This window comes from Microtus pennsylvanicus, chromosome 10 (assembly GCF_037038515.1).
Source record: "Microtus pennsylvanicus isolate mMicPen1 chromosome 10, mMicPen1.hap1, whole genome shotgun sequence".
Classification (NCBI taxonomy): domain Eukaryota; kingdom Metazoa; phylum Chordata; class Mammalia; order Rodentia; family Cricetidae; genus Microtus; species Microtus pennsylvanicus.
The window spans coordinates 77,140,023-77,166,744 of NC_134588.1; the positions used below are offsets into that span (position 1 = coordinate 77,140,023).

General features: G+C 37.6%; 1 protein-coding gene across 8 annotated transcripts in view; it reads left to right on the top strand.

Moving 5' to 3' along the window:
* Nucleotides 1–26,722, top strand: part of Ccser2 (coiled-coil serine rich protein 2) — a 110,022-nt gene that overhangs the window by 55,950 nt on the left and 27,350 nt on the right. For all 8 annotated transcript variants that reach the window (XR_012912089.1, XM_075988688.1, XM_075988685.1 and 5 more), the window contains 2 exons: nt 10,500–10,695; nt 24,529–24,612. Coding sequence is in view for 7 of the 8 variants with exons in the window: in XM_075988688.1 (XP_075844803.1) it covers nt 10,500–10,695; nt 24,529–24,612 (280 nt within the window). In the remaining variant the exon portion in view is untranslated. The remainder of the gene's footprint in view (nt 1–10,499; nt 10,696–24,528; nt 24,613–26,722) is intronic.

The following is a 26,722-nucleotide window of genomic DNA, read 5'->3' on the forward strand; positions in this document are numbered from 1 at the left end:
GTCCTTAGAAATAATCCAACTGAGGCTGAGTGTAATCTCAGAAAAATCAGAAAGGACATCCCCTCTCCCCAAAAGTCCAGAACCCTAAACTCTAATTTTCTACGTATCAACAGTTCAGATAAATATAAGAAAGAACAAATTAAGTTGTTTAAACGTGGCTGCGTTATGTCTATTTGCTTCTATAAATTGTGATTTTGCAGAAGTTATTGAAATATAGCATAACATTTCCCCAAAACATGACCACAGGTCCCCCTCAGAGGTTATAAACTTCGAGGCACTTGTGATTGTGAATTCTCAGTTTCTAGTTGGTGGTGAGGGAGAGATGCACACTGTGTTTTTGTTAATCTGATTTAGTCAGCATAGAGTTTTCTAAGGAGTGGTTGAATACGCTGACAATGCTGAGGCTCATAGATGCCTGGTTCAGTTTACTTTCAAGCTTCTATGTTTGTTCTGGGTTTTCCCAGCATGCCAAAGCTATTTACAATGATGTATGTCACAGAAAGAAACTTTCCACAGCAAGCCTTGGAACTGCCATTTTCTGTTTTCACCTTAATGTTAAAGAGTTTGAAAGTGCAAACCTCTAAGTCTTTTTTAATATCAAGTGTACAGAAGTCCCTCTTGGTATTCTCTAACGTGAGTACTGGCTCTCTTTTGTTTCGTGTCTAATCACGGTTATTATCATAGTTCATTATAGCATTATGTCTTAGCCATAACTTAGGCCCGTTGGGGCATTACTTGTTCAGAATTGCTGATCTATATGTCCTCTGGTATTCTCATGATAATACCACTTTTTTCTTTTACTCCAGCATAATATTCCATTTCCGTTTTCTCCAAAAGTTCCCCTTTCCTAAAACTTTTATGCTATATGAAGTTCTCTCAACCCTAAGAGACTTACAGCCTTGCCCTGCTTGTGGTTATTTTCCTAATTATAACAAATCTAACACTTAACTAAATGTATTTCTTTCATAGTCACATTTTTATAGGCAAGATTTTTATTTTCTAAGAGTCCTAGTATTTTACTCTTTAGAGGTGGGCATGTCTTTGTTCTCACTCTTCATTGGCACTCCTGAATGAAGTATTTTCAAGTTGCTCTTTTGAGACTTGGGCCATTTTGCTGAATCAGCTCCTTTTCATTATTCTTCTGTGTATACTTTATAAAAATTGTGGCCCCTTAGCTTCCTGTCCTCCATTATTATAACCTTTGATACAGCCATGAATAACACTATTGTTCTGCAAGTGATCATTTTAACTTTTTCCTTAGCTCTTACTATTTTCTATTTATGCTATATGTCATCTGAGAACAGATAATTTTACTTTTTCCTTTTCAATCTGTATAGTTTTCTTTCTTGCACAATTGCTATGGCTACAGTTTTTGGCATGGTGTTGAGGTAGTGAGAGCCAACAGCTGTCTTGTTTCTGATTTGGGGGAAAAGCATTCATCTTTTGATGTCAAGAATGGTATTGTTTTGTTTCATTTTTTTCAAGCATATTTCCTTTATCACTCTGAAGACATTCCCTTCTGTTCATGCTTTGTTGAACATTTTATCCTGATGGCCTGCTGGGTTTCATCTAATGCTTTTCCAGTGTCCATTGAGATGCCTATTAATACAGTATGTCACATTGCTTTTAGATGTCAAACCAGACATTCCTCAAACAATTCAGTTACTTATGGTACACAATTTTTACATTACTATACGCTATGGAGTTTTATGTATCTACTCCTAAAAACTAGTTTTGGTTATGGGCCATTTAGAATGAATTGGAAGTGTTCCTTCCACTAGCATTTTTGGGAAGAGTTTGTGAAGGAATGTTACTGACTTTTAATTAGATCTAAACTTTACATTGTGACAATATTCTTATTAATAATTTAATATCTATTTATATTCTATAGATGCCTGTTAGGTCTCAGAGTACATTGTTGCCCAAGTCCGTTGATTCCCTGTTGATCTGCTGGTTTGATATGTTTGTTACTGAAGGCAAACTTACGAATTCTCCTTCATCACTGTATCTTGTAGAGAAAAGTGACTTGGAGGGTCTTCTCCTTTCTATTCTCCTTCATTTTAAAGGATTGCTTTGCTAGATGTAGAATGCTTTGTTTACAGACTTTCTAGTAAGTTTTTGACCCTTGCAAATTTTGATCCCTTGTTTCCTGATGAGAAATCAACTCTCTTTTTTTTTTAAAGATGTGCATTACCACCAACGCCTGACTTTTTTTTTTTTAAGATTTATTTATTTATTATGTATACAACATTCTGCCTTCATGTATGCCCACACACCAGAGGACGGCGCCAGATCTCATTACAGATGGTTGTGAGCCACCATGTGGTTGCTGGGAATTGAACTCAGGACAGTCAGTGCTCTTAACCTCTGAGCCATCTCTCCAGCCCTCAAGTCTCATTTCTTACTTCTTCCATTTCATGTGCTACTTCCCTTTCCATTTAGAGGACATTCACATTGATTTCTTCTCAAAGATAGATTATGGTGTGTTTAGTATTGTCTCTCCTTTAGCTTAGCATCCCCTTGAGCTTCTTAGATAAGGAGATTGGTATTTCATTAGATTTTGGAAATTCTCATCATCCAGTTTATGTTCACTACTCATTATCTCCTTCTTCCCACTTTCTGTCACATTAAGAATAAAATGAATATCATTCTTTTCTTGTCACAACAAGTTTGAAAGAGGAATACATAAAATAGGCAAAATGCTCAAATCAGCTCTCCCCTCTCCAGGATTGTTGAATTTTAAGTTCTTTGTATATTTGATATATTAGTCTTGTATCAGATACATGTATAGGAATTACACTCACTCAGTCTGTGGCTTTTCTAATTTTCTAAGTGGTGTTTTTTTATTTCTAAAATTTGCAGATGACCTTTAGAAATAAAGCTGAGTACATTTCTTCCTTGGAATATGTGTCTGTATGCATGCACACACACTGTGTCTAAAAATGTTCGCAAACTCAAGATACTCTAGGGTTTTTTCCTATACCATAGGAATTTTATAGTTGTGTATATTACATTGAGGTCTGTTACTCATTTTGGATTACTTTTTGTGAAGGTCATTTCTGTTGCACATAGATATCTTGTTACTTCGTTTCATTTGTTCAAAACGTCATCCCCTATTGAATTGCCTTTGCTACCTTTTCAAGGAGGGGGTGACTGCATTTATGAATCCATTTCCAGACTGTATTCCTTATTTTCCTGTTTTCATCTGTTGTTCACCAATTCTATCCTATTGTGATTATCACAGCTTCAGATGGGAAGCTCCAGAGTGGGCAAGCGCCAGTTTTGGCTGTTCTTTTCTTATTCATCAGATCATTTTAGTGGCATCCACAAGGTAATACCTAGAATGTTGATTAGGACTGTTTCAGGTCTAGTATTTAAAGAATAAAATTGTCACCATAAAACATGCTTATTTAACTTCTACATGGAAGTTAATTTTTTTAAATTTTTTAATGGTGAGAAAAATATCAAGATTAAATTTAAAATCAAAATTGTGTCTTAGGGTATAAAGAAAAATAAACCTCTGATACCCACATATATACTCATATACACAGATCTGCACCAGCCAGGCTGAAGTACAAAGTTATACATCCTCATAGTCAAGGTACTTTGAAAGTGGGGAATAATAAGAAACTAAATTATTGATATGGTATATAATTTGGGAAGATCACTTTAAACTTATAATAAATCTTTAGTAATGTAATTGTTTTTTTTTTATTTAGGTTGGTGGGTTGGATGGCAGTAATGCTTCAAATTCAATCTGGATTTCCAAAACAAAGATACCATTTAAAGCTTTTCTTTCTCTAGCTTCTCTAAATCCTATAGGCTTTTCCTCTCTCTATTTAATTGGCTGACTTATAGAAAATAATAAGTAGTACTGGTGCTAATGGGCATTTATTTCTCTTTCCATGCTTCTGTAACTCATTATTGCCCTCGTTCACAACATTACTGGTTGAATTATCTGCCACCCTGTGACTGCCCATAGACTGTGTGAGTGCCACACAGCTGGCAGAGATTGTGGTCATGTCAGAGTCTCTGGTTTTCTATTTTGCTATCGTCTGATTCTACTCCTAGGACTCTGTGAGTGCTGGCTGGCTTGTGCATAGCTGTAGAATTAATTAGACCTGTTGAAGGACAGTGTGGTGCTATTGGTAGAACTTCCTTTTTTCTCATGCTGGTTTTTTTTCTCTCTCTATTCTTTTGCTCCTGAATGTGAGCTTTTCTCTTAGAAAGTGAGTTTTAGCTCCTCTCTGTTTCCAGGATCCTCTGTCATATGTAAATAGTATCACCTCACAGTTTACAAACCCAAAGACTACCGTCATATTCCTGCCCTGCAGATACCCTTTAGCGTCCCCATCACACGCCTTTTCTCTTCCTTCCATGTCTGCTGCCTCCCGGCCTTCATGGTTATGTCTGTGTTTCCCTCCAGTCTTCAGATGTTTCACTGGTGAGCTATAATCAGATGATTTGACAACAAAACACAATTATAAAGTCAGTTTGTGGATGTCCATATTTTCACCGTTGGTAAATGTAAAATGAAAGGGGTATGATGACTTTTTGTGGCTCACTTGATGTTTGTGTTCCAAAGGAAGTTGGAAATTATTAATAGTGTGGTTGTAACTTGGTTTTATTTATTATTTACTATATATCATGTAATATTGTAAACACTTCAACATATTGCTTTTTTTAATCATTGTCCAGCCTAGATAAGTAACTATGTTACTATCCTCATGAATTTGTAGGCAGGAAAAATGAAGTGCACAGAAACTATGTCACTCGCCCTGTGTTACATAGATGATAAACAGCAGCAGAGACTTCCAGCTCAAGATCTGTGCAAGTCATTTAAAAATGAATAAATAAATAAAATATGACCCTGTTTTTCAAGGGCTTATATTTTATTTAGTATTTTTAGTGACTATTGTCAGCTTGAATTTGAATCCTAATCCAAGGGTAGACTCTTTCATATGCCTTTTCTAGATGGCAGATATTTTTTTTTGTATTATAATCTCAAAATAATTTTTTTGACTTTTTTTTATTGAGAAAAGGAGAAAAAAAAACAAGTTTCCACCTCCTCCCAGCCTCCCATTTCCCTCCCCCTCCTCCCATCCTTCTCCCTCTCCTCCCACCCTTCTTCCCCTCCCCCAACTCCTTTCCCCCTCCCTCTCCAGTCCAAAGAGCAGTCAGGGTTTATTCATATGTCCCATTACTGATGAATGCTTCTTGACTCTAGAAACTCCCGAGTTCCATGTGTGAATGGCTCTCATCTCTGTGAGCCCAGTGTAATCTTGATGATCATACTTGATTGTCATGCTCTAGGGAACTGATTAGTCACCATTAGTATTCATCCTGTTTAGTCTTTATTTTTTTACTCATGTGGCAAATAATTTACTGTAGTATGGTTTTTAACAAGGATAATTTTTAGAATATCTTTAATTTATCCTTTGACAGTTTCATACATATATGCCACGTATCTTGGTCATATCTACTCCAATACTCCTCTCCTACTTGCTCTGTCTGGATCCCATAACACTCTCCCACCCAACTTCATTTCTTTTCCTTTTCTTTCTCCTCCTCATCCTGTTCTTTTTTTGTCATCTTCTTTTTTCTCCTTTTCTTCCCCCTTCTTTTTGAAATAACCTCTGAGTCCAGTTAGTGCTGTTGGCATGAGCATGAGTGTGAAGCCATCCACTAGAACACTGGCAACTTAACACCAGCCCAACTCCTAAAGAACAATGACTTCATTTCCCCCACACTCGTCAGTTGCAAATAACTCCTTAGCTAAGGGTGCAGCCTCATGAGCCCCTCCCCAGTCTATACTGGAATGTTGACTTGTTTGGTTTTGTGCAGGTAACCATACTCCTGTGAATTCAAGAGTGCTGTGGTCATGCCATGTCCAGAAGACAGCATCATTTCACAACACTCTTCTCCATCCTCCAGCTCTTGCATTCTTTCTGCCTCCTCTTCTGCAGTACTTCTGAGCCTTTGCAGGGTTGATGTGTATGTCCTATTTAGAGCTGAGCACTCAACAGTCATTCCCAGCACTGTGACCAGTTGTGAGTCTCACATTGATGCCACTCACTACAGTAAAAAGCTTCTCTGACCAAGGGTGAGAGAAGCAGTAATTTATTGATGTTAACAGATATTTAGAAGGTAGTTTGACTACATGCTCATCTAGCAAAACAATAGTAATAGGTTCTGCCCTGTGACCTCTACAGCCATAGGCTTTTGACCAGATTTATTGTACCAGGCATGAATTCTCCTCTGTGGAACAGGCCTTGATTCCAATTAGAAGGCTGTTAGCCACCCCATAACTGTCAGGCAGTGCTCCAGTGGGCACATCGTTCTTGACAGGTCAGTATGTTGGTATGCAGGGTCTGCCATTGATTAAGTCCACTGATTAATGTTATACCCTAGTAAGCCTATCTACCAGCAGGGAAGACCTTTCCAGGTTAGCTCCAGCTTGTTTTTTGTTTTTTGCTTTTATTTTATTTTTTTTTCCTATAACCAAAGTGTGGTGTGTCTTCAACAATAGGATCTTGCCATCACTTATAGTGTGGAAACAAGAATAATGGTAATTATTAGCCTGTATTGTTTGGGGAACCTGTGCAGCCTCCCTGACTCACAGGGAGATATCCCATACCTGCCACTGAGATTTTCATTTAGTAACTCATTTCTTCTTAAGGAAACATTATCTACTGTCTTAGTTAGGTTTTCTATTGCTGTGAAGAGACACCCATGACTTTGGGAACTCTTATAAAGGAAAAACATTTAATTGTGTTGCTTATATTTTCAGAGGTTCAGTCCATTGTCATGGTGAGACATGGTGGTGTGCAGACAGATGTGGTGCTGGAAATGGAGCTGAGAGTCCTAAATTTTGACTTGGAGGCAACAGAAAGTGGTCTGTCTCACTGGGTGTGGCATGAATATATATATGAAACTTCAAAGCTGGCCTCTGCAGTGACACATGTCCTCCAACAAGACCACACATACTCCAGCAACACCACACCTCCTAAGAGTGCTCTGCCTTTGGGGGACCATTTTCTTTCAAACCACCATATCTATCCACACACAATATCGCCATCTAAACTCATACCCCTCCCCCACATGTTTACAAAGTAATGGGCTTCCATACTGCTTTTTAATACACCCTTTGTTTTGGTTAATCCTTGTAAGTGGAGACTGTACTTTTCAGAAACTGTATTAATTAGAATACTGTTTGGCCTATTTTCTGCGCCTTCTTATTAACTAACTCTTACATCTTAAATTAACCCATTTCTTTTAATCTGTGTATTGCCACGAGGTGGTGGCCTACTGGAAAGGTTCCCGGTCCTTCTCCTTTGGCAGCTACATGCCGTCTCTCTAATTCTGCGTACTCTCTCTCTATATCTCTTCCAGCCTGGTTGTATTCTGCCATGCTATAGGCTGAAGCAGCTTCTTTATTAAATAATGGTAATAAAACATATCCATAGCACACAGAGGGGAATCCCACATCATCTTCCCTTTTCTGTCTAAATAAAAAGGAAAGTTCTAATTTTAACATAGTAAAATTACATATAACAAAACAGGTATCAAACAAGAATTACAGTTAAAATATGTTTTTGTGAGTCTAAAGTTTCACATAATTTATCTTTTATTGTAAATAAGGAAAACTATAACTATTTAGCCTTCAACTCCATCAAAGACCCCAGAAGGATATATTATCCAAGTAAACAGGAATTGCATTTAAGCAAGTTCCAAAACCCTAGAATTGACAGAAATATCTAGCTACCTGGACAGTCACCCAAGGTTCTTCTGTAATGTTAAGACATACATCTTTAGCCTACAGGCCTATAGTATCTGGAAGACTTTTCCATGAAGCTGGAAATTTGAAGATCTGTTCTGTCTTATAATAGCAAAGTTCACCAGTTGCTTTCTTCTATGTCCTGCAGAATGTCTCACAGACTCTTTTATGAAGCAGGAATCCTGGAGGATTGTCTCACCTTCTTTAGACAAGTTCAGCAGTCATTTTTCTGTGTATTGTGGGTGTGTACTCTAAGAGGATACTGAGCTCCATAAACATACCTGTAGTAGCACCTCAGGGAATCAAGGAAGTGTCCGCAGAAGGAAATATCACCGACTAAAGATGATGAGTAGTTGCTGAGATGCATCAGTGGAGGGAGGCTGCACGACTGGACTAGCAAGATCACTGGAAAAGATGAGAATGTTATTTGGAAATGAAGGACACTTTGTAGTATGCTTTGGGAAGTGAGGGTAAATAGCTGTTGAGAAGTGTCAGAGGGGGGGGGGTTGGGAAAAGAGGTTGAAGAAGAAACTGGATTCTATCTGTGGTGTCATAAGCTATTTTGAAGATTCTCCTTTTACTTTGAACCATTACCCTTTTCTCTTTTCCCCTGTCAAGCACCCTTAGTCTTTCATTTCAAACTCTTAACTTCCTACTTTACAGTCTGTCCTAAGACTCTGCTACCTTAGGACAATCTCCAAGTGTGTTGCTTATTCCCTCAGAAGTACAGCTATTTTCATGTCTACTACTAATTTGCTGGGTTTTTCTGTTTTTGTCTTAATTCTTGTTAGTTTTTCACTGGTAAGATATTTTTCATTAGAATGTAGTCATAGGTGGGTAAATTATACTAATTTGCTGATGTGTGAAATCTTAAAATTAATTTAAATCTTAAAATTAAAAATGGATGAAAATATATATAATTATGGCATCAAATAAGATATTATTTATACTACTGTAATCTCAGCCCTTGGGAGGCAGAGGCAGGTGGATCTCAGTGAATTCAAGGCCAGAATGGTCTACAAAGTGAGTTCAAGGACAGCCAGGACTATTACCCTGTTTGAGAGAAACAAAACAATATATATTAACAATTTATGAAGATTTTTGCCTTGGATTTGGAGAACATCAGTTCTGAAATTTGAATTAGTAGTTACAGAGAAAACAATCTTGTGAAAATGTCGTACAATATATATGGCGAGTTCTGAGTTCTGGGAATATTTGCTGAAAAATAGAAGCTTAAGTAGATACACTATTTTTCTCTTCATAGTGGTTGAAATCCAACATACTTATTTTTACATATTTAATACACAAAATTTAGCTTCATTTCTAATATGTGACAATGACCATCATATTGGACAAGTAATTTCTAAATGCACTATGTTAAATATGTAGATTTCATGTGCTTGTCATACTTGAGTAACTGTCTGGAATTATGTGCAATGTGGATATAGTAACTTTTAAGCTATCAATTTTAGTTAATACATTATATAGTTTTTCTCTAATTTTGCATGGATATTATGTGATGAAACTGAAGAGATATTTAACATTTTATATTTTAGTTTTTGAGATGGGTTTTGCTTTGTAGCCCAAGCAGACCTTGTTTTTCCATTCATCTTGCTCAGGGCCGTGATTGCAAATGCAGATGTCTACACCACATCTGGTTTCAAGTTTTAGAGTTAGACAGGTTTTCCTGTAGCTCAGGCTGACCTTGAATTTAACTTTGAACTCCTAGTCCTCTGGCCTTTACCTCCTGAGTGATGGGATTATAGGACTGTACCAGTTTATATGGTGATGAGAATCAAGCCCAGGGTCTTGTGCTTGCTGGGCAAGTACTCTATTCATGGCTCAAAGTGTAGATTTTGATTTTTTTAAACTGTAGTTTGAGATTAGGAAATGCATGGTATACATCAGACTCTTGTAAAACCTTGCTTAAACTTTTACTAGTAAAGATGATTTTTTTTGGCAGTATTAGAAAACAAAGAAATAACTTCATCAGCTTTAACTGGTGGAGCACTGAAGAGATGATAGTTTAAGAGTGTGTTTACTTTGGGAGCTAATGTGGCTTCATGACTTAGCTGTGGATCTAGAACAGTGTGCCTTATAAGATGCCGCCCCAAATCACAAGAGAAGACCATTACAGAAAAAGGTGAGCATAGTTTTGTCACGTTCACCTTCGACCAGCAAGGAAGACGCAACACCCGGAGCTCTTCTTGCAGCAGTTTATTCAGGACCTTGTCTCTCTTTCTCTCTCTTTCCCTCTCTCTCCTGGCAAACCTCTCCCAGCCCTTAAAAAGGCACGGGCCGCCAACCCTGGATTGCCAGGTGGGCACTGCCCATAGGTCCACGCATATGCAAGCAGCTGACAATCATTGCGTGATCACAGCATAAGTCAGGTCTTAGCCATAATTAGGAGCTGATTATCAGATGTGGCTCCACGCTGCTCTCTACATAGTTCTAATAGCTAGAGCCTTGCTAAGAGTATTTTCTTTTTCTTTTGGCTCTTAAGGAAGCTTTATTCAGCCAGTGTGTGAAATACATGAAGTGAGTGGGGTTAGGTAATCATAGAAGATAACAGTTTTACTAACAGCTAAAGGGATTGTATTTTTCACCTGGGACTGAGATGAGTACAAAGGCATTGTGGAACTGATTTGTAAAAATTGTACCTTTCCTTTTTCTTTCTTCTTATATTGTATATCTTTTCCTTCCTTCTTCCCCACCCTTCCAGAGGCTCTCCTTATAGAGAATCCCCTTTGGGTCATTTTGAAAGCTATGGAGGGACCCCCTTTTTCCAGGCTCAGAAGATGTTTGTAGATGTGCCAGACAACACAGTGATACTGGATGAGATGACCCTCCGGCACATGGTCCAGGACTGCACGGCTGTAAAAACACAGTTACTCAAACTCAAGCGTCTGTTGCATCAGGTGAGTGTGTAATGATTATTCCAGTGCCTCCTTTGTAACTTGAACAGATTGGCTTTCTAAAAAAGTTACTTGTGTTTCTAACATGTTCAGTTTCGGGTAGAAACAAAACTATAAATAGTACATGCTTTGAGTTCATCTCCAATACCATATGACGAAAGAGAAAAAACATAGAACTCTTGGTAGAGACGAAAGGAAAGCTTTACATAGACAGTACTTCTATTGTAAGATTTCTGAAAGATTAGAATTGTAGTGGTTAATTGAACAGTTATCAGAAATATACTGGCCATTCAGTAACTAATATAATTTCTACTTAATGGCAAACAGGATTAATTTGATTTGTGTTTGAGACATTGAGTACATGTTTTCTTTAGAAAGTCTAGACCCATAGTAGCATTAGGGCTTGAATAAAGTCACAGGATAAACTGATGGAAAGTCTCAGATTGTGATGGATCTACTCTACACAGGAAAGAGAAAAAGACAAGATCTCCCGAGTAACGTGGGAGTGTGGGGTTCATGGGAAAGGGTAAAAGCAGAGAGGAGAGGAAGGAAGGGGACTGGAGAAAAATGTATAGTGAAACAAAAAACAATAAAAAATAAATAAAAGAATACCTTCTTTGTGTGAATATTTAGTGTTAACAGATAAAAAAGAAATAGAATACCAATTTTAAACTATAGATAGCTTTTATGTGGTTTTAAATCTATTTTTTTTTTTTTTTGGCATTTGATAGTCAAACCAAATTTTAAAACCTTAGTTGAAAAAGAACAGCATGACTTCTCAGTTTGCTGTCTGGGTTGCTTTTCTCAGGATGCCTTTGCATCATATTGACCAGGATCCAAGTCTTGGAATTCCTGTGGCCAACAAAACCAGACTCATCTGTCTGCTCAGTAAAGGCTAGCTGAAAGTAAAGCTTGGCTCCTAACAGCTGACTCTGAGAGTAACAGTTCTAAGCAATGTATGTTGTTTCACAGTTCATGGTTCTGGTTTTTCTGAACTATTGTGGCTATGCAATACCTGTGGAAGCTTTTGTGTGCTAAGCCTGGAGAAAAGAGGGTAGAGAGCATCCTTTTGGAATCTGTGATGTTTGGACTCCTCCTATGCATGCAAGGATGGGATGGTAGAAATGTTAAGAAATAACTGTAACTAACAGGTAGGCTTTGCTCCATAGGGTTTCTCTACTGGCTGGTCTGGGAGGAAGGTTTTCTGATCATGAGCTTTAGTTCCAACAGTACAATGTGGTAGAAAGGATAAGACATAGCTAAAGTACACTAAATACCTTTTGTGAGATAGTCATTGTTTTAGAGTATATTCCTCAGTGATAAAGCATTATTAAATATCAGCTGATAAGACCAGGTCCTAATGATCCATTCCATCAATAATGAAGTGAAGATGATACCTGAGAGAAGAGGTGATGAGTATCCTAGGGACTGAAGAACTTAATGTACGTGAGGCTATGAAGCCCTGAGAACTTCTTTTCTCTCCCTTGAGTCTCCAAATGTTAGAGTGTTCACGTTGAGCACATGGACTGGTGGTTTATGTAGTGAAACCAAAATTGTGGGGTTAAAATTGCAGAATACTTTTTTGATATCTTTAGAGATAACTAGTTGCAAGATAAATTAAAAACCGCATCTAAGATTTTATTTAACTGTCTCTTACATTTTTCCTTTAATTCAAAAATGCTTATTATTGTATTTGTATGAGTAACATGTATAAAACTGTGTGACTGTGGGTGTGAATGTGTGATGGCGTCTCTGTGCCGGTCAGAGGGTCACTGTCAGGAGTTGACTCTGTCCTTATTACCATGGTTCCAGGGCTCAAACTCAGGTCATCTTTACTTCCTGAGCCAGCTTGCTGCTGCCCCCTTTTAAATTTACTAAAATATCATCATGAAGTATATAAACTGTTTGTTAAGCTCACATACTATGTGAAGGCTTGATGAGAAATATAAAATAGATCTTTATGTGCCTTTTATATCTGAGTCAGTCTGTTGTATGAACAAGTTACCGACCAGAGTTTCTGTAGCTCTGTTATGTATGACTTTATTTTGCGATAGTCTGGAGCTGTATCTACTAATTCCTGGATGGTACATATTCTTTTGCTTGATACATGCCCTCAGTTTGCTGGAGTATATCCTTAATTTATTTTTTAACAGATGATGATGACACATTTTTAATTACTTCATAAAGAAAAATCTTTTTATTCTGTACTCATATTTGATTGATAGTTTATAACTTTGAAAAATTTGGCTAAAGTTAAAGAAAAATAGAAGATGTTGCTTTTCTAAGATCTTGCTTTAGCTCTTCTGGAGTCTGACCCCAGTTTTCATTGTATTTTGTCTTTTTTAAATCTGGCTGTGTGTTGCTGGCATATACTTCAATCCCTGTATTCGGGAGGCAGAGGCAGGCAGATCTCTGAGTTTGAGGTCAGCCTGGTCTACAGAGTAAATTCCAGGATAGCTAGGGTTACACAAAGAAGCACTGTCTCAAATAAAAAAAAATCTGTTCTGTTGACTGAGGTTTTCTGTCCTGCCCAGTCCTTGTTCTGCCTGGTTTCCACAGTTGTTAAGTCCCAAAGAAATCACACAGAGGTCTACATTAGTTATAAACTGATTGGCCTAGTATCTCAGGCTTCTTATTAACTCTTAGAACTTATATTAGCCAATTATTCTTATCTATCTTAGCCACATGGCTCAGTACCTTATTCAGCGAGACAGACACATCTTGCTTCTTCTCTGGCAGGCTCACAACTGCAGAAAGAGCTTCCATCTTCCCAGAATACTCCTGTTCTCATTGACTCACCTCTACTTCCTGCCTGGCTACTAACCAATCAGCATTTATTTAAAACATAATTGACAGAATATAGACGATTGTCCCACACCAAGAGATTGAAGATCTTTTAATTTCAATGTGCTGTGGTTTCAAGGTGATTTTCAGTGTGAATTTGTTATAGTTGGTTTTCATTTCATGTCTCAGCAGTTACTGGGTTTTTTTTTAATGATTTCTTTTGGAATTCATACAGTGTAACAAGTTATGACAGCAGTTATTTTCTTCTGTGTTTCTGGAATTGCTAGTAATCAGAAACTTGGACTTCCAAATAAAATCTCATAACCTTTTATTTTGTTGACATTACCATTTTGGGGAAATTTACTATGCTTTTGGTGTATTTACCTAATTTTATATTCCAGTTCTGTTTTTATTCAGCTGCCTGCAGTATTTCAGTTTCTCAAGCCTTATTGTATACAGTTCCGTATTCATACAAACTAGTCATTGCCTTTTTAAGAAGCTTACTAAGTAAAGAACTTTCTGGCCTTCTTTATTAATAATTCTGAGTGTATTTTTTATTATGTCTTTTTAAAAGGATCATTTTTTCTTTATTTTTCTTGTCTTTTCTAATCTTTCTTTAAATATATTATGATTACTTATTATTATTAGTATTTCAGAGTGAGAAATTAAGAGTTGGCTTTGGACTCTGTACATGGGTCAGGCATGCTAATTATCTATCTTCATTTTAAGGTGTTGATTGCATGGATGGGCTCCAATGGTCCTCAACAATGCTGGTCTTCATTTTAAGGTGTTGGGTGGATGGGCTCCCAGTGGTCCTCAGCTACAGATAAAGGGTTTTCTTTCTAATGTGCCTATAGCATCTCCATAGAAGGAACCTCTGGTTTTTGCTTAGGAAAAGAAAAGAAATTATATCAATTACTTTTGTGACTTTAACAGCTTCCTTGCAGATTGTAGAGCATCATGATAGGGAAGGCATAGTGGAGCAGTTCAGTTCTTGGCAGCAGATTGTGTGCCAGAGGTTTCTCTCATGATAGGTTAGTGCTAGAACCAGGGACACGCTAACTTCTGAGGCCCACCTCTGTCACTGGCTTCCACTTCTTAGTCCCCACTCCTAAAAGTTCCACCCTCTGCTAAAATAAGCCACAGGTGGAGAATGTAAATTGCAAATATGAATCTGTGGGAGGTATTTTGGAGTCAGTCTGTAACATCTGGATATTTTATTTTATTTATTATGCAGAATTTTACTAAGTTTTAGTATTAATATATCCTTTTGGTGTGGGGAGACAGGCAGGGTCTTTCTGTGTAGCTTTGACTCTCCCGAAACTCCACATTCAGACCAAGTTGGCCTTGAACTCACAGAGATCTGCCTGCCTGTGCTTCCCAAGTGTGAAACACATCAGAGAACAGTAAGAGAGGAAAAAAAAAACACAAGAATAAGAAGGTTGTACATTCTTAAGAAAAATAGTGAACTCTCTTATTAACTCTCTAAGCAGAAGGCTCAGAAAATAGTGAGAACTAGCCTGGGATTTTGGTGCTCACTGTCTTTGTTCCTGAGGCCTGATGCACATTCTAGGAAAGCTCTTACGGGGCAGTGTGGAGTGAAGGTGTGAAGGGAGCTCCCTGCTCCTGTGTTCCATCCACCACTCCCACTCTACTGACCAGCTCTTGGAATCTGTTTTGTTAAAGTCCTGTTTATGAGTTTGCACAAAGTCCTTCCCGTATAAATGTTTAAAATTGATAACTGGTTTATTTGGCCTTTAACGTGCTTTTATTTGTTGTTTTGCACAGCTGAGGGTTACTTTATAGTTTAAATAGGAGTTTTGTACATCTCATTCTTCAGCTCTTACAGTTGTGTGGGACAGGAAGGATAGTAGTTGTAATGTTATCTTGATAGCCAGAAATGGAGACCTTGAGATTTATCTCTTGGTCACTGTGTGTGTGTGTGTGTATTTGTATCTATCTGTATAGAGTGTATTGTTTAACTATAGCTGTGCATTATTTTAGGTTGATATTTTGTTTTATTCCATGATTTATGGAATCTTTATGGTATTTTTAAACCTCGAACTTAGAGACTAGGGGACTATAATAAAAATTGCAGTGATGCCTTATGGCCTTTAATTTCCTATAGTCTGCCTCAAAAGCTTTTGGTTGGAGTGTAATACACATGCTGGATTGCTTATCTTACAGATGAGTGTCTGTGTAGGCAGCACCCATCTAGAAGCAGAGCACTAACAGGACATGAGCTTGGCTGCAGCTTATTACTCTGTTCTAGTGGGACCATTTATTTGGTCTGAAAACATCAATCTGTTTACCTGTTTTGAACTTGGAATGAAGTGAGTCCATGTAACACTTCTGTCTGACTTCTTTTATTAGCACTGTTCTTTGTGAGTCATTGTTCATGTTTTGCACCCATGCTCAGAGCTGTATTTCATTTGTTTCACAGTTGGCAGACATTGGGTAGGTTTCCAGTTTGGGTTTTGTGACCAGTGCCACTCTCCTCTCTAGTGCCCTGCCTGCCTGCCCGCCTGCCCGCCGACCCTCCCTCCCTCCCTCCCTCCCTCCCTCCCTCCCTCCCTCCCTCCCTCCCTCCCTCCCTCCCTCCTTCTTTTCTTCCTTATTGAACCCAGAGGCTTGTAGGCAGAGGCTGCTTGTTTGTTTCCCGACTGTTCAGACCCGAGTAATCACACAGAAACTATAATAATTACAATACTGTTCAGCCAAATGATTCAGGCATATTTATAGGTGTCTCCTAGACTCTGCCTACTTTCTCTTTTATCTCTGTTCCCGATTTCTTGCCTGGCTTTGCTCTGTTAAGCCATTGACCAAAGCAGCTTTATTCATTAACCAATGATAATAAAACACAGCATACAGAGGGGAATCCCACATCTCATTGTCTTGCTGCAAGTCCTCCATGCTGAGCTGTCTTTCCTACCTACAGAGTAATCCTAGTGTTTTGCTTTTCTGTAAAGTATTGATTTCATTTGTTAGATCATATGAAAGCATTTTGGGATTTAAATGGGAGTAGCATTGAGTCAGTAAGTACATTTCAGGAAAAATTGATCCCTTAGAATATCTCTATGTCCATGAACATATATGTTGGTAAGTTGATTTTGTTCCTTAATTTTTTGTAGATTAGTTTAATACTATTAAGTTTACTTCTAAAACTGAAAGTTTTATTGCTGTTTATGTTACCAATATTTTGTTTTTCCCCCCTCACTGAAACACTCTCTCTCTCTCTCTCTCTCTCTCTCTCTCTCTCTCTCTCTCTCTCTCTCTCTCTCTCTCTCTGTGTGTGTGTGTGTGTGTACACACACATACAGACATACAGGGTGGTCTTGGACCAACTTTGAGGACCAGACTGGCTTTGAACTCATGATCCATCTGCCTTAATCTTGAGTGCTAGAATTTCAAGTATATTTTTTTAAGATAAGTTTCTTGAAGTTCATGAGGTAGGTTTTCTGCATTGAGCCAAATATTAAAGTATATTTCCTACTAGCAAGCATATGCTCAAAATTACTTTGGCTATCCAGGCACTTGTGGTTCTATTTTAGGGTTGATTTTACTAATTTTCTGAAGGGAGTCTCTGGCATTTAGATAGTGATTGCATTGAAAATGTTGATTGCTGTGGGCAACTCTGATGAGATATACACCAGGGAAGACTACTCAGATAACAGGTTCAAGCCAATAGAGTCTTCATTAGCTGGCTGGAAACAATGCTGGGAGTTCAGACCTGAGTGAAGTCCTGAGCCTTTCTCAAGTTGAGCGTTTAAGTACAAAGTCCACATCCTGGGTTGACACATCTCGGCAAGAATAAAAGTTAATTAGAAGTAGAACTACAGAAGTCAGAAAGCAAGAATGGGACATTTAGGATCTTTCTTAGAACTGTAGTCTTTGCTGGATTAGGTCTTTGTTCTCCTTTGGCACATATTAATGTCGATATGCTGGATTTCAAGGCCTGAATGGTACTTCCATCATGCCGTCCTGTGCTAAGGTCTCAGGGCCTGTTATAGTATGAAAAGTTGAGAATTGTAATTGTTTGCTTGAGCTGCCTAAATTGTTACATAGATGTCCCCAGAGGGTACTCTGCTTACTTTAAGGTTATTTTAATTGTTATTTTTATCACTCTCCATACTCTATCAAGTACTATTTGAATGCCAAAGACTGTGACAATATCGATGTTAAAGTCAATGCATTATTCTTAAAACTATAGGTTAAACCTAGCTGTGAGTGTTGAAATGGGTTCTGTTTTTAGTCATGTAAACCAATATAAAATTATTGATCATTTCATGCAGTAAGAATAAGCACTAGTGGAACTTGTCATATTACTATGTGTACAGATCTGCATGCATACATATCTTGTATGCATATGTAGAGTAGCTGGACGTGACAGGAAGTTTACTTCATTCTGTGTTTCATGTCCTACTCCCCACAGAAAACACCACATTAGTTAGGTAAACAGGCGTATACTTAAAGCAACCACTATCTTAGCAGCGTTGCATTTGAGGCTCCTGAAAATGAGTACAAAATTGGAAATGTTAATGGGTTTGCGGACATCAAAAGAGACCAGGAGAGAAACAAAAATCAACAAATAAACCGTTAGTGAAGGATACAGTACTAACACAGAATAGTGAATGAGAATGGGAAACAGAAAAGCACTGAAGTATTACTAAGAAAAATTTTAAAAGGAAATGTTGAGTTCACTAAATAGTACACAGCACTAGGATAGAACAGATTGCTTGGAGCTGAGTGTTTTTAAAATACCAAATCGAGAAAATTAGAAAAAAATTGTGTGTGTATGTTTTCTTCCTTCCCTTTCTCTTCCTTCCTTTCTTAATGTTTTGGGCACTGGTGTTAAACAATGCTTAGGTGCTCCAAGCTGGTGAACTTCATATCTTAGCTCAGCCCTGAATGTTAGGATTATAGGCATGCATGACCATGCCTAGCTAAAAGTAATGTTTTTAAGTGTATGTATGTGTGGTGGGGAGGGTAATATAGAAAAAGACATGTCCAGATTCAGAGATGCGTTAATCAGGTTTAATATTAAATTTAATTTAAACAAAGGTTTGTGGATAGTATTTTCTTAAAATATTATGATGAGGCGTTCCATACATTTCAACATTCTAATATTTTTTTAAATGTTAGGTATTTTTCTTCTGCTTAAGATGCTTTACCTAGCTACAGTGAAACCCTGTCTCGAAAAACCAAAAAAAAAAAAAGATGTGTTACTTCTACCATCTGTTAAGATCAGCTAATTTCTGAAAAACTGAAAATCAGCCTTTATAAAGTCTCTACTTTTTGCATTATCAAATGTTGCTTGAATTACTAGATTTTTTTAGACACCACAGATCAGTTATGGACATTAGTACTTAAAATTCTTAGTTGACGTTGTGAACTGTATTCAGTGTGATTTGCTTGTTCATATAGCTTTGAACTTACAAATGAACGGCCCAGCAACTTTGGAAATTAAAAAGAAGCTCTTTCCCCTTCCTCTGCTTCCTTCTTGAGATGCCTCCATGGCTGGCTCTAGCTTGTCTGAACACAAAGCTGCTTTGTTGACATCATTGATGATGCTTGTCCGCTGAGGCTATTCAGAGCTCCCAGAATCTTCTCCCAGAATCTTCTGCTGACTATCTCAAGTATCAATGTCTGTTGCAGCTGCTCTGGAACTCATAGGAAGACCCCAGGTTTTGCAAACTCATGGGAGAACTTCCTGGGTAAGATGGCATTACCAGGTTTTCCAGTGGTTAAATGTGGAAGTTCTGTATCACACTGGAAGTTTACTTTCACACTGTCTCAAAAAAATAAAACACTGGAAGAAGGCTGACTGACTGTAACCATTTCATGCTTTTAGATGAGAAGGCGTATTCATCTTTAATAAAAAGCCAGTGTGGACTGGGGATGTAACTCAGTGGGAGAGTTCTTGCCTACCAGGAACAAGACCCTGTATTCAACTCTCAGTTTGAAAACACATCTTTTTTTTTATGATTTATTGATGAATACATTAACATTATAAGCACATTTGGAATTCAAAATCTAAAGAAACTGCTGATACCTCACTTGGTAAAAATGCAGAATATTTGGGCAGTCAGTTCACTGAACTGCTTGTGCTTTGTTCAGTTGGTGTGCTATGCTTGTGTAGAATACTCCAGTGTCTGACATAAATGTGTGTTACTGCCTTGTTGTGTATAATGTGAAGTAAAAAAATCATGTGTGAAGTTATTTCTTTGTATTAGTTATTATATTAATTAATTAGTTGTGTGTGTGTGTGTGAAAGCAGAGGGCAAAACACAACCTAAAAGAGTTTGTTTTCTTATTCCACTGTGTGGTTCCTGGGAATTGAACTTGGGTCGTCAAGCTGGGTGGCAAGTGCTCTTACTGCTAAATCATCTTTAAAAATAAAATGTTTTCAATTCATGTATAATTTTCTTCCTTATGTTTCTACATGTCTCATAAATGTTTTCTAATTTTGACCCAGATACTGTTATCTTACTCAAGGTTGAATAGAGACTACCACTGTGTTTTTATTTAAAAGAGAAATAATCTTACTAATTAATTCAGGTGGAGAGTATGTAGATGGTCATTAATCTCTTGTGCTTTGGTCTAAGTAAAAACCTATTTCCCCTTTAATCTTCTAAATCTAAATTGGCAGGCTTGAAAAGATAGAAGGCAAAATTTTTAAAAAATCAAGATGTAGAAACAATTTAGTTTCCCCCAGTTTTTACAATATTAGTTTGGGGATTGGAGAGACAGCTCAGTTGGTAGAGTGCTTGCCTACCATGCATGAAGCCCTGGTGGTGGCATTTTGCCTGTGATCCCAGCACTCTGGTGAGTCAGGAAGGCCTGGAATTCAAGGCCACCCTTAGCTATGTAGCAGGTTTGAATGTAGCTAGGGCTTCATGGCACTGTCTGGGGAAAAAATGAATATAAGGGGCTTTGGTTTTTAAATTGACTTCTAATCTTATTACCCTAATAATAAAGAACAGTGTTGGTATGAAATAAATTCTTAAGGATGTGTCAGTACCTTTGTAGCCTAGAACAGGAGCTTGCCAGTTTGCTGTCGACTGTAGAAGTTAAGTTTTTGAGGCTATAATGTATATTCAAAAGTATTACAGGTGGAGTCATTACATAACACCACCAGTTTGTAACTTCTGCCTTCTTTGTACTCTGCTTTATTTGGTGACGTGTCTCCCCACTCCATCTTTGCTCAGCTATCTTCCTACTTAGCATTGCTTTTTCTTCCCAAAGTTCTGCTGTGTAGCACAGACTGCCTTCTGACCCCTTTCTTCAGTGTCCTATGTGCTGGGATAAAGGGCATGTGCTGAGATCTTTTGCTTTTGTTATGTGATTACATGCCTTTTAAGTAATTGAGGCTAGCCATGCATTTATAGAATTAGTCCCATTTGCTCATGATATATTTTGCTTTTTAGATAGGTTGAATCTGATTTTCAGTGTTATGTTAAAGAATCTTGCATCTTTTTTGTGAAGAATATTGATTATATCTTACATTATTTTTGTCTTTTCAGGGATATGGACTGATAGGATCACTTTAAACTTTAAAAACTTTAAAATTTAAATTCATTTTCAGTGGTAGTCATAGGCTTACACAGGGTATTTGTTTAATCTCAAATAAGTTTTAAAACTTTCTATTTTTAGAGAAATTTCACCATTTTATATAACTTTTCAAATTTGTATACATAGAACTGTGCAGGTGATCGTCTCTTGATTATCAACACCTGAGAGACTTTAGTGACCTTACATATTCACTCCTGGCACTAGTCTTGATCTGTGTTCCCCGTCCACCTTTGGCAGATGTGCCACATGCTTTCATAGTTTCTAAAGAACTATATAGAATATATATTCTATTATATATTTTTGTTTGTTTGTTTATTTCTGTTTTTGAGACAGGGCCTCTATATAGCCCTGGCAGAGGCTGCCTCGCTGTTCCCGGTGCTGGGGTTAATGGCAGTTGCCACCACACACCTGGCCAAAGAAACTGTTATTGGTCTTATTGATTGCTTGTTGCTTCACTGTTTCCTGCTTTCTTCCTGATTGGTTTCTTTTCTTTGGTTGTCCTTGGTTTATTGTGTTCTGGTCAGTTGTGTGACTTCTGTTTGTTTAGGTCAGCCTTCCTTACCATCTCCGTTCCTCAACATTGCTTTAGTTGTAGTCCATAACCTTTGGTCTGTGGCATCATTCTCTTATTTACCTGTGGCTTCCTCTTTAGAGCAGTGCATGGTTAGTGGTTTGCTTTCCTTTCCAGCTGCTGAGAGTCTCCCTGTTACTGAGGTGAACCCCTGTCTTTGCAGGATCTAGTTTGTGTGTTCATTTCTTGGAATCGAGCAGAACTTCTCAAGCTCTCAGCTCCTGTGTATCATGCTTGCCTGTTTCTTCTGTGACGTCGGTGACTGAATATGACACCTTCAGTTATTGACCACACACACCCCTGAGCAGACAGTTCATTCCATTTTCCTGTCAATGTTTTTTTCTCATATGTAAACAGAGACTACTCTTTCATTTCCTGGCTACCCAAAACTGAATAATCACACAAACTGTATTAATTGCAATGCTCTTTGGCCAATGGCTCAAGCATATTTCTATCTAGCTCTTATATCTTAAGTTAACCCATTTCTATTAGTCTGTGTATTGCCATGTGACCATGGTATTAACCTCTTTTTCTACATGTTTTGTTTCCTCGGCGGCTGGCTGGCATCTGCTTCTTCCTTTATGCTCTTCATTGATTATATTGAAACATTTCTGTTGATGTGTTTTCTTATATGGATAGTGAACCTTAAAAGTAAATAAAAAATTTTTTCAGTTGTTTTTACCTTATATATCATATTTATTTGTGGAAGAAGTCATTTTCTTCTATTTACTTAAAGAGTTTACCTTTACCTTTGAAAATTTTTATATCTTGTTAAAAATATCTTTTCTAGTTAATTCTAAATTCTGTGCTGTCTAAGGCTTTGGAGTTTGTGTGAATTGACATTTTTCAAATTGACATTTGAGGTTTCTCATCTTGTTTAAGTTTTATAGTGAAACACACACCGTGCCTTTCCTAGAGCAGGGAAAGGTTTGGTAGGCTTCAGGCTACAAGCTCTGTATTGAAACCATAGTTCAGTTAGGTGCTCAGCAGAGGCAGTTGGAACCTGCTGGATCTGCTTTTAGTTTCTTGGTTATCTTTTAAACTTTGTTAAACTGTTCAAGAGCAATTGTGCTCTGGGTATACCTAGGAATTTAGATGCAATTTAATGGTTTTCCTGTGTTTTTGTTTTTGTTTTTTTTAAATCCCTCGTCTTGGCTGAGCTCTCTGTTTTCTTTCACCCAGAAAACCAGGGATTGATTGATTGATTGACTGATTTTGCCCTCCTGCATACGTCCCACAACTATACTCACAGCCACTGCAAAACAGTATTGCTGTGTTTTTTTCCTATTCTTTGGGGGTTTTGTACAGTAAGCAGGGAGATATTTGGAAATAGGCTAAATTTTCAGAGCCTTTTTTTTTTTCTCAGATATACTTTTTTGTAAGAATTAACCCTGACTTAATGTGTCATGTCATTAGAGTAGAGATGAATTTATATTGAGATGTGTCTTGTAAAATTATCACTCCATTCTTACCTTCTTCCCTTTCTCTTTATTTTAAGACCATTTTCAAAATTTAATATTCTGGGGCTAAGGGGTCTGGTTCAGTCAGTCAAACATTTGTCTTGAAAACACAAAGCTTGGATCCTTGATCCCTAGTACCCATGCAAAATGTCAGGGTGTGGTGGCCCTGGGAAGGCAGAGTGAGCAGGCTGTCCCTAGCCTAACTGATAAATTGCAGGTCAATGGAAGACTGCCTCAAAAGAAATGAATGTCCTTCCTGAGGTAGGCACATGTGCAGCTCTCTCTTTCTCCCTCCCCCCCCCTCTCTCTCACACACACACAGACACACACACACACACACAAATTCTGACAACTTTTGCCGTTACAGGATATTGCCTCTCAGGTCTTGGTGTCTGTAATATCACTAGTAGAAATGTAGTTTATCCAGTGTTGAGGATCTGGCAAATGCTTGCTAGTTTTAACGGCAATTTGTATTGCTTGTTAAGCTTTGCAAAATATACATTCTTCAGCCCACCGTATAGATTCTGATTGTATAAATATGATCTATAAAAAATAGCCTAAGTTTCCCCTTTCTGTATACAGACACTTCTGCCTCAGTTCAGGTAAGTCCATGGTCGTGTGAACTCTGAACACATGTGACTGAGGAGGGTAATATTCTTGATGCTGTTAAAGTTGTGCTGCGCTCCTCCAGCTCAGTTCCTCAGCTTCACCTCTGGCTCGTTCTGCACTGCTTTATCTTTCTTGAGATTGTCTCTATGAATCATGGACTTTTTTTTTATTAGTAAGTCAGTTCAGTAAAGACTAGAACTTAATTTACATTATGGTGTTTATGGACAAAATACTTGTTTTTTATATTTTTCTCTCCAAAGTATATTCTGTAGTTAGAGTACTAAAGATGTACCCATCATAAACTTGAACCTAGTATGTAAGTTTATATAGCACCATCTCAATAAGACATAGGTTTCCAGCTTCCTCTTATGTGTCCCTCGATGTTCCTCTCAGTACCTTTGTCTATATCTATCCTGATTTCCAGCACTGTGTATCATTTGGCCTTTTTATTAGATGTCTTATGAAGAGTCATGTGATACATGGTCTCATGTATCTAGTATTTAATCAAATGATTTTTGTGGCCAGGTTTTGATGCGTTTTAAAATACTATTTCTGAATTGTTTATACTCTAAATCAAAGAAGATTCAATTGAATTTCTTGGGTTTTTTTTTTCTGAGTTAATTCTAAGTGTCTTTAGGATGTTTTCCTATAGTCCTTTCCTAACTCTAACCATTCAGTGTTCTGCTGTTTCCTCGGTGTAGAGGTGAGAGGAACTTCTGAAATTTTTTCTTTTGTTTTGTCCAGTGTTTGAGCTAGAGGCAGTTGTGGTTCAAGTGAATGCTGGAGATTTTCGTATTAATCTTTCATTCTTTTTTTTTTTTTACCGTTCTTTCCTGGTAGCATGATGGAAGTGGATCATTGCATGACATTGAGCTATCATTGCCATCCAGCCCAGAGCCAGAAGAAGGAGATCAGATATATAAGGTATGGCTAGGGAGTTATGCTGAAGATTTCCAAGTTTTTACTATAAAAACAATATAGTGATAACATTTTAAGTTTTGAATAATAGAGGTATTAAGAACCTAGAGCTTTTAGCAGGTCGTAGTGGCATATGCCTATAGATCTCATAAATCACTAGGCTGATTTGAAGTCTGCCTGTGCTACACAGTGGTGAACCCTTGAACAGGCCAGCTCTTGCAACGTTGTAAGATACTGCCACAAAAATGTCTGAGCTCATTGGCCAAATACTTGTTTAACATCTACAGGTTGTGAGTCAGATTAATCCCTACTACAGAAAACAGGTCAACCTAGAGCTTTGCATTCTGGGAAAACAATCAGGTTTCTCCAAATCTTTGCCACTGAATGAAACTAAAATGTTAGCCCTGTGAGGCTGTGGGACAATGGTCTTGTACCCTGTGAATATTTGTCACTTGTATGGTTTAATAAAATGCTAATTGGCCAGTAGCCAGGCAGGAAGTATAGGCAGAACAACCAGAATAAGATCATTCTGGGAAGAGGAAAGGCTCAATCTGTAGACGTTACCTAGACACAGAGGAAGCACAATGAGAATGCCTCACTGATAAAAGGTACCAAGCCACATGGCTAACACAGACAAGAATTTTGAATTAATGTAGGATATAAGAGTTAATAAGAAGCCTGAGCTAATAGGCCAACCAATTATAACTAATATAGGCCTCTATGTGTTTCTTGGGACTGAATAGATGCAGGACCAGGCATGATAGAAACCTCTGTCAACACTGTGATACTTAAATTTAAACTATCCCTTATCACTTGGAAAGTAATTTGTCCCCGTTTTGCTACTGTTGCTTATAACAGTGAATGATAATTCTCAAAATAAGGTTTCCAATAAAATTAGAATGGTAGGAAGTACTTCATATATTCATAGAATTGATGAAATATTCAGCTAATGTCTTTATCCTTTCTATGTTTGAAAATCTAATTATAGAATTTGTGCATGTTTTAATAATTAATGGAAATATTTATAACTCTCATGATCTGTAGATTTTAGTGGATTTTTACAACTATTTCTCAAACATACACAGAAATTCTTGATTCATTTAATATTTCCAAGATAAGGCATTTACATTTCATTTCCAAGCTGTAATTGCCCATGTTTGCTAGTCATTGCAATAACAGATAATCTCTGAACATTAGTGACCTAACTTAATTGCACATGGTCTGTATATCGGCTGAAATTCTGTTTCATTGGTCTTCAATGGAAGAGCCCAATTGAGTTTATATGACACAGCATTGTCATATAAAGGAAGAAGAACTTTAAGAAATTCTTAGGAATTCTGTGACAGATGATGCTTCTACATGATTCAGGTGGCCTAGGCTAAAATACTGGACAGGGAAGCATAGGCTGCTTATAGGTGTCTGAGTAATTCACCAAGAACCAGACGAAATACGAAGCGATCATAATCCTAAGAATATAGCACAGTAGTTACATTGGACTGCCAATCTGCCTTTTCTGTTGGTGTCTACCTGTCATCGCTCGGTCACTTCCGGCTGTGGGTTTGCATGTGACTGGTAGTGAGGTAGTGTTCTACATCAGCAGATCTGCGGGAGATTGTGGCTTATTTAGAAAACCGTCTCATGATTGCAGTTTAAAACCAGTGATTTAGATGATCCTAGAGAGTATCTAAATTTTCTTCAGCTTTCTGACTGACATTTTTTCTCACAGATTAAACATTTTCTTAGATTTTGTAGAAAGAATTAATTTTGAGACAAGGCCTTCTGTAGTCCAGGATGCTGTGTAGCGTGTTGTGTTGCTGATGCTAGCCTTGAACTCCAGATCTTTCTGCTCTTACCTGTGAATTACAAGGATGCACCACTACACCAGCTCAAGAATTTGCTGTGAAGAGACAAAACTAATTTCAGCTTTTTACGTTGCTCTGTTATCCCTGTTTCTCATTTCTAATTTGTCCATATGTTTAGTATTACATGATAGATACATTAACAATTGACATTAATTCACGTCCCTATTGCCTTTGTGTCTAGGTAAATCATTTATCGCTTACATATTATTTAAGCTGGGATACAGAAGTTTATTATGTCCTGTATTCTCCATTTC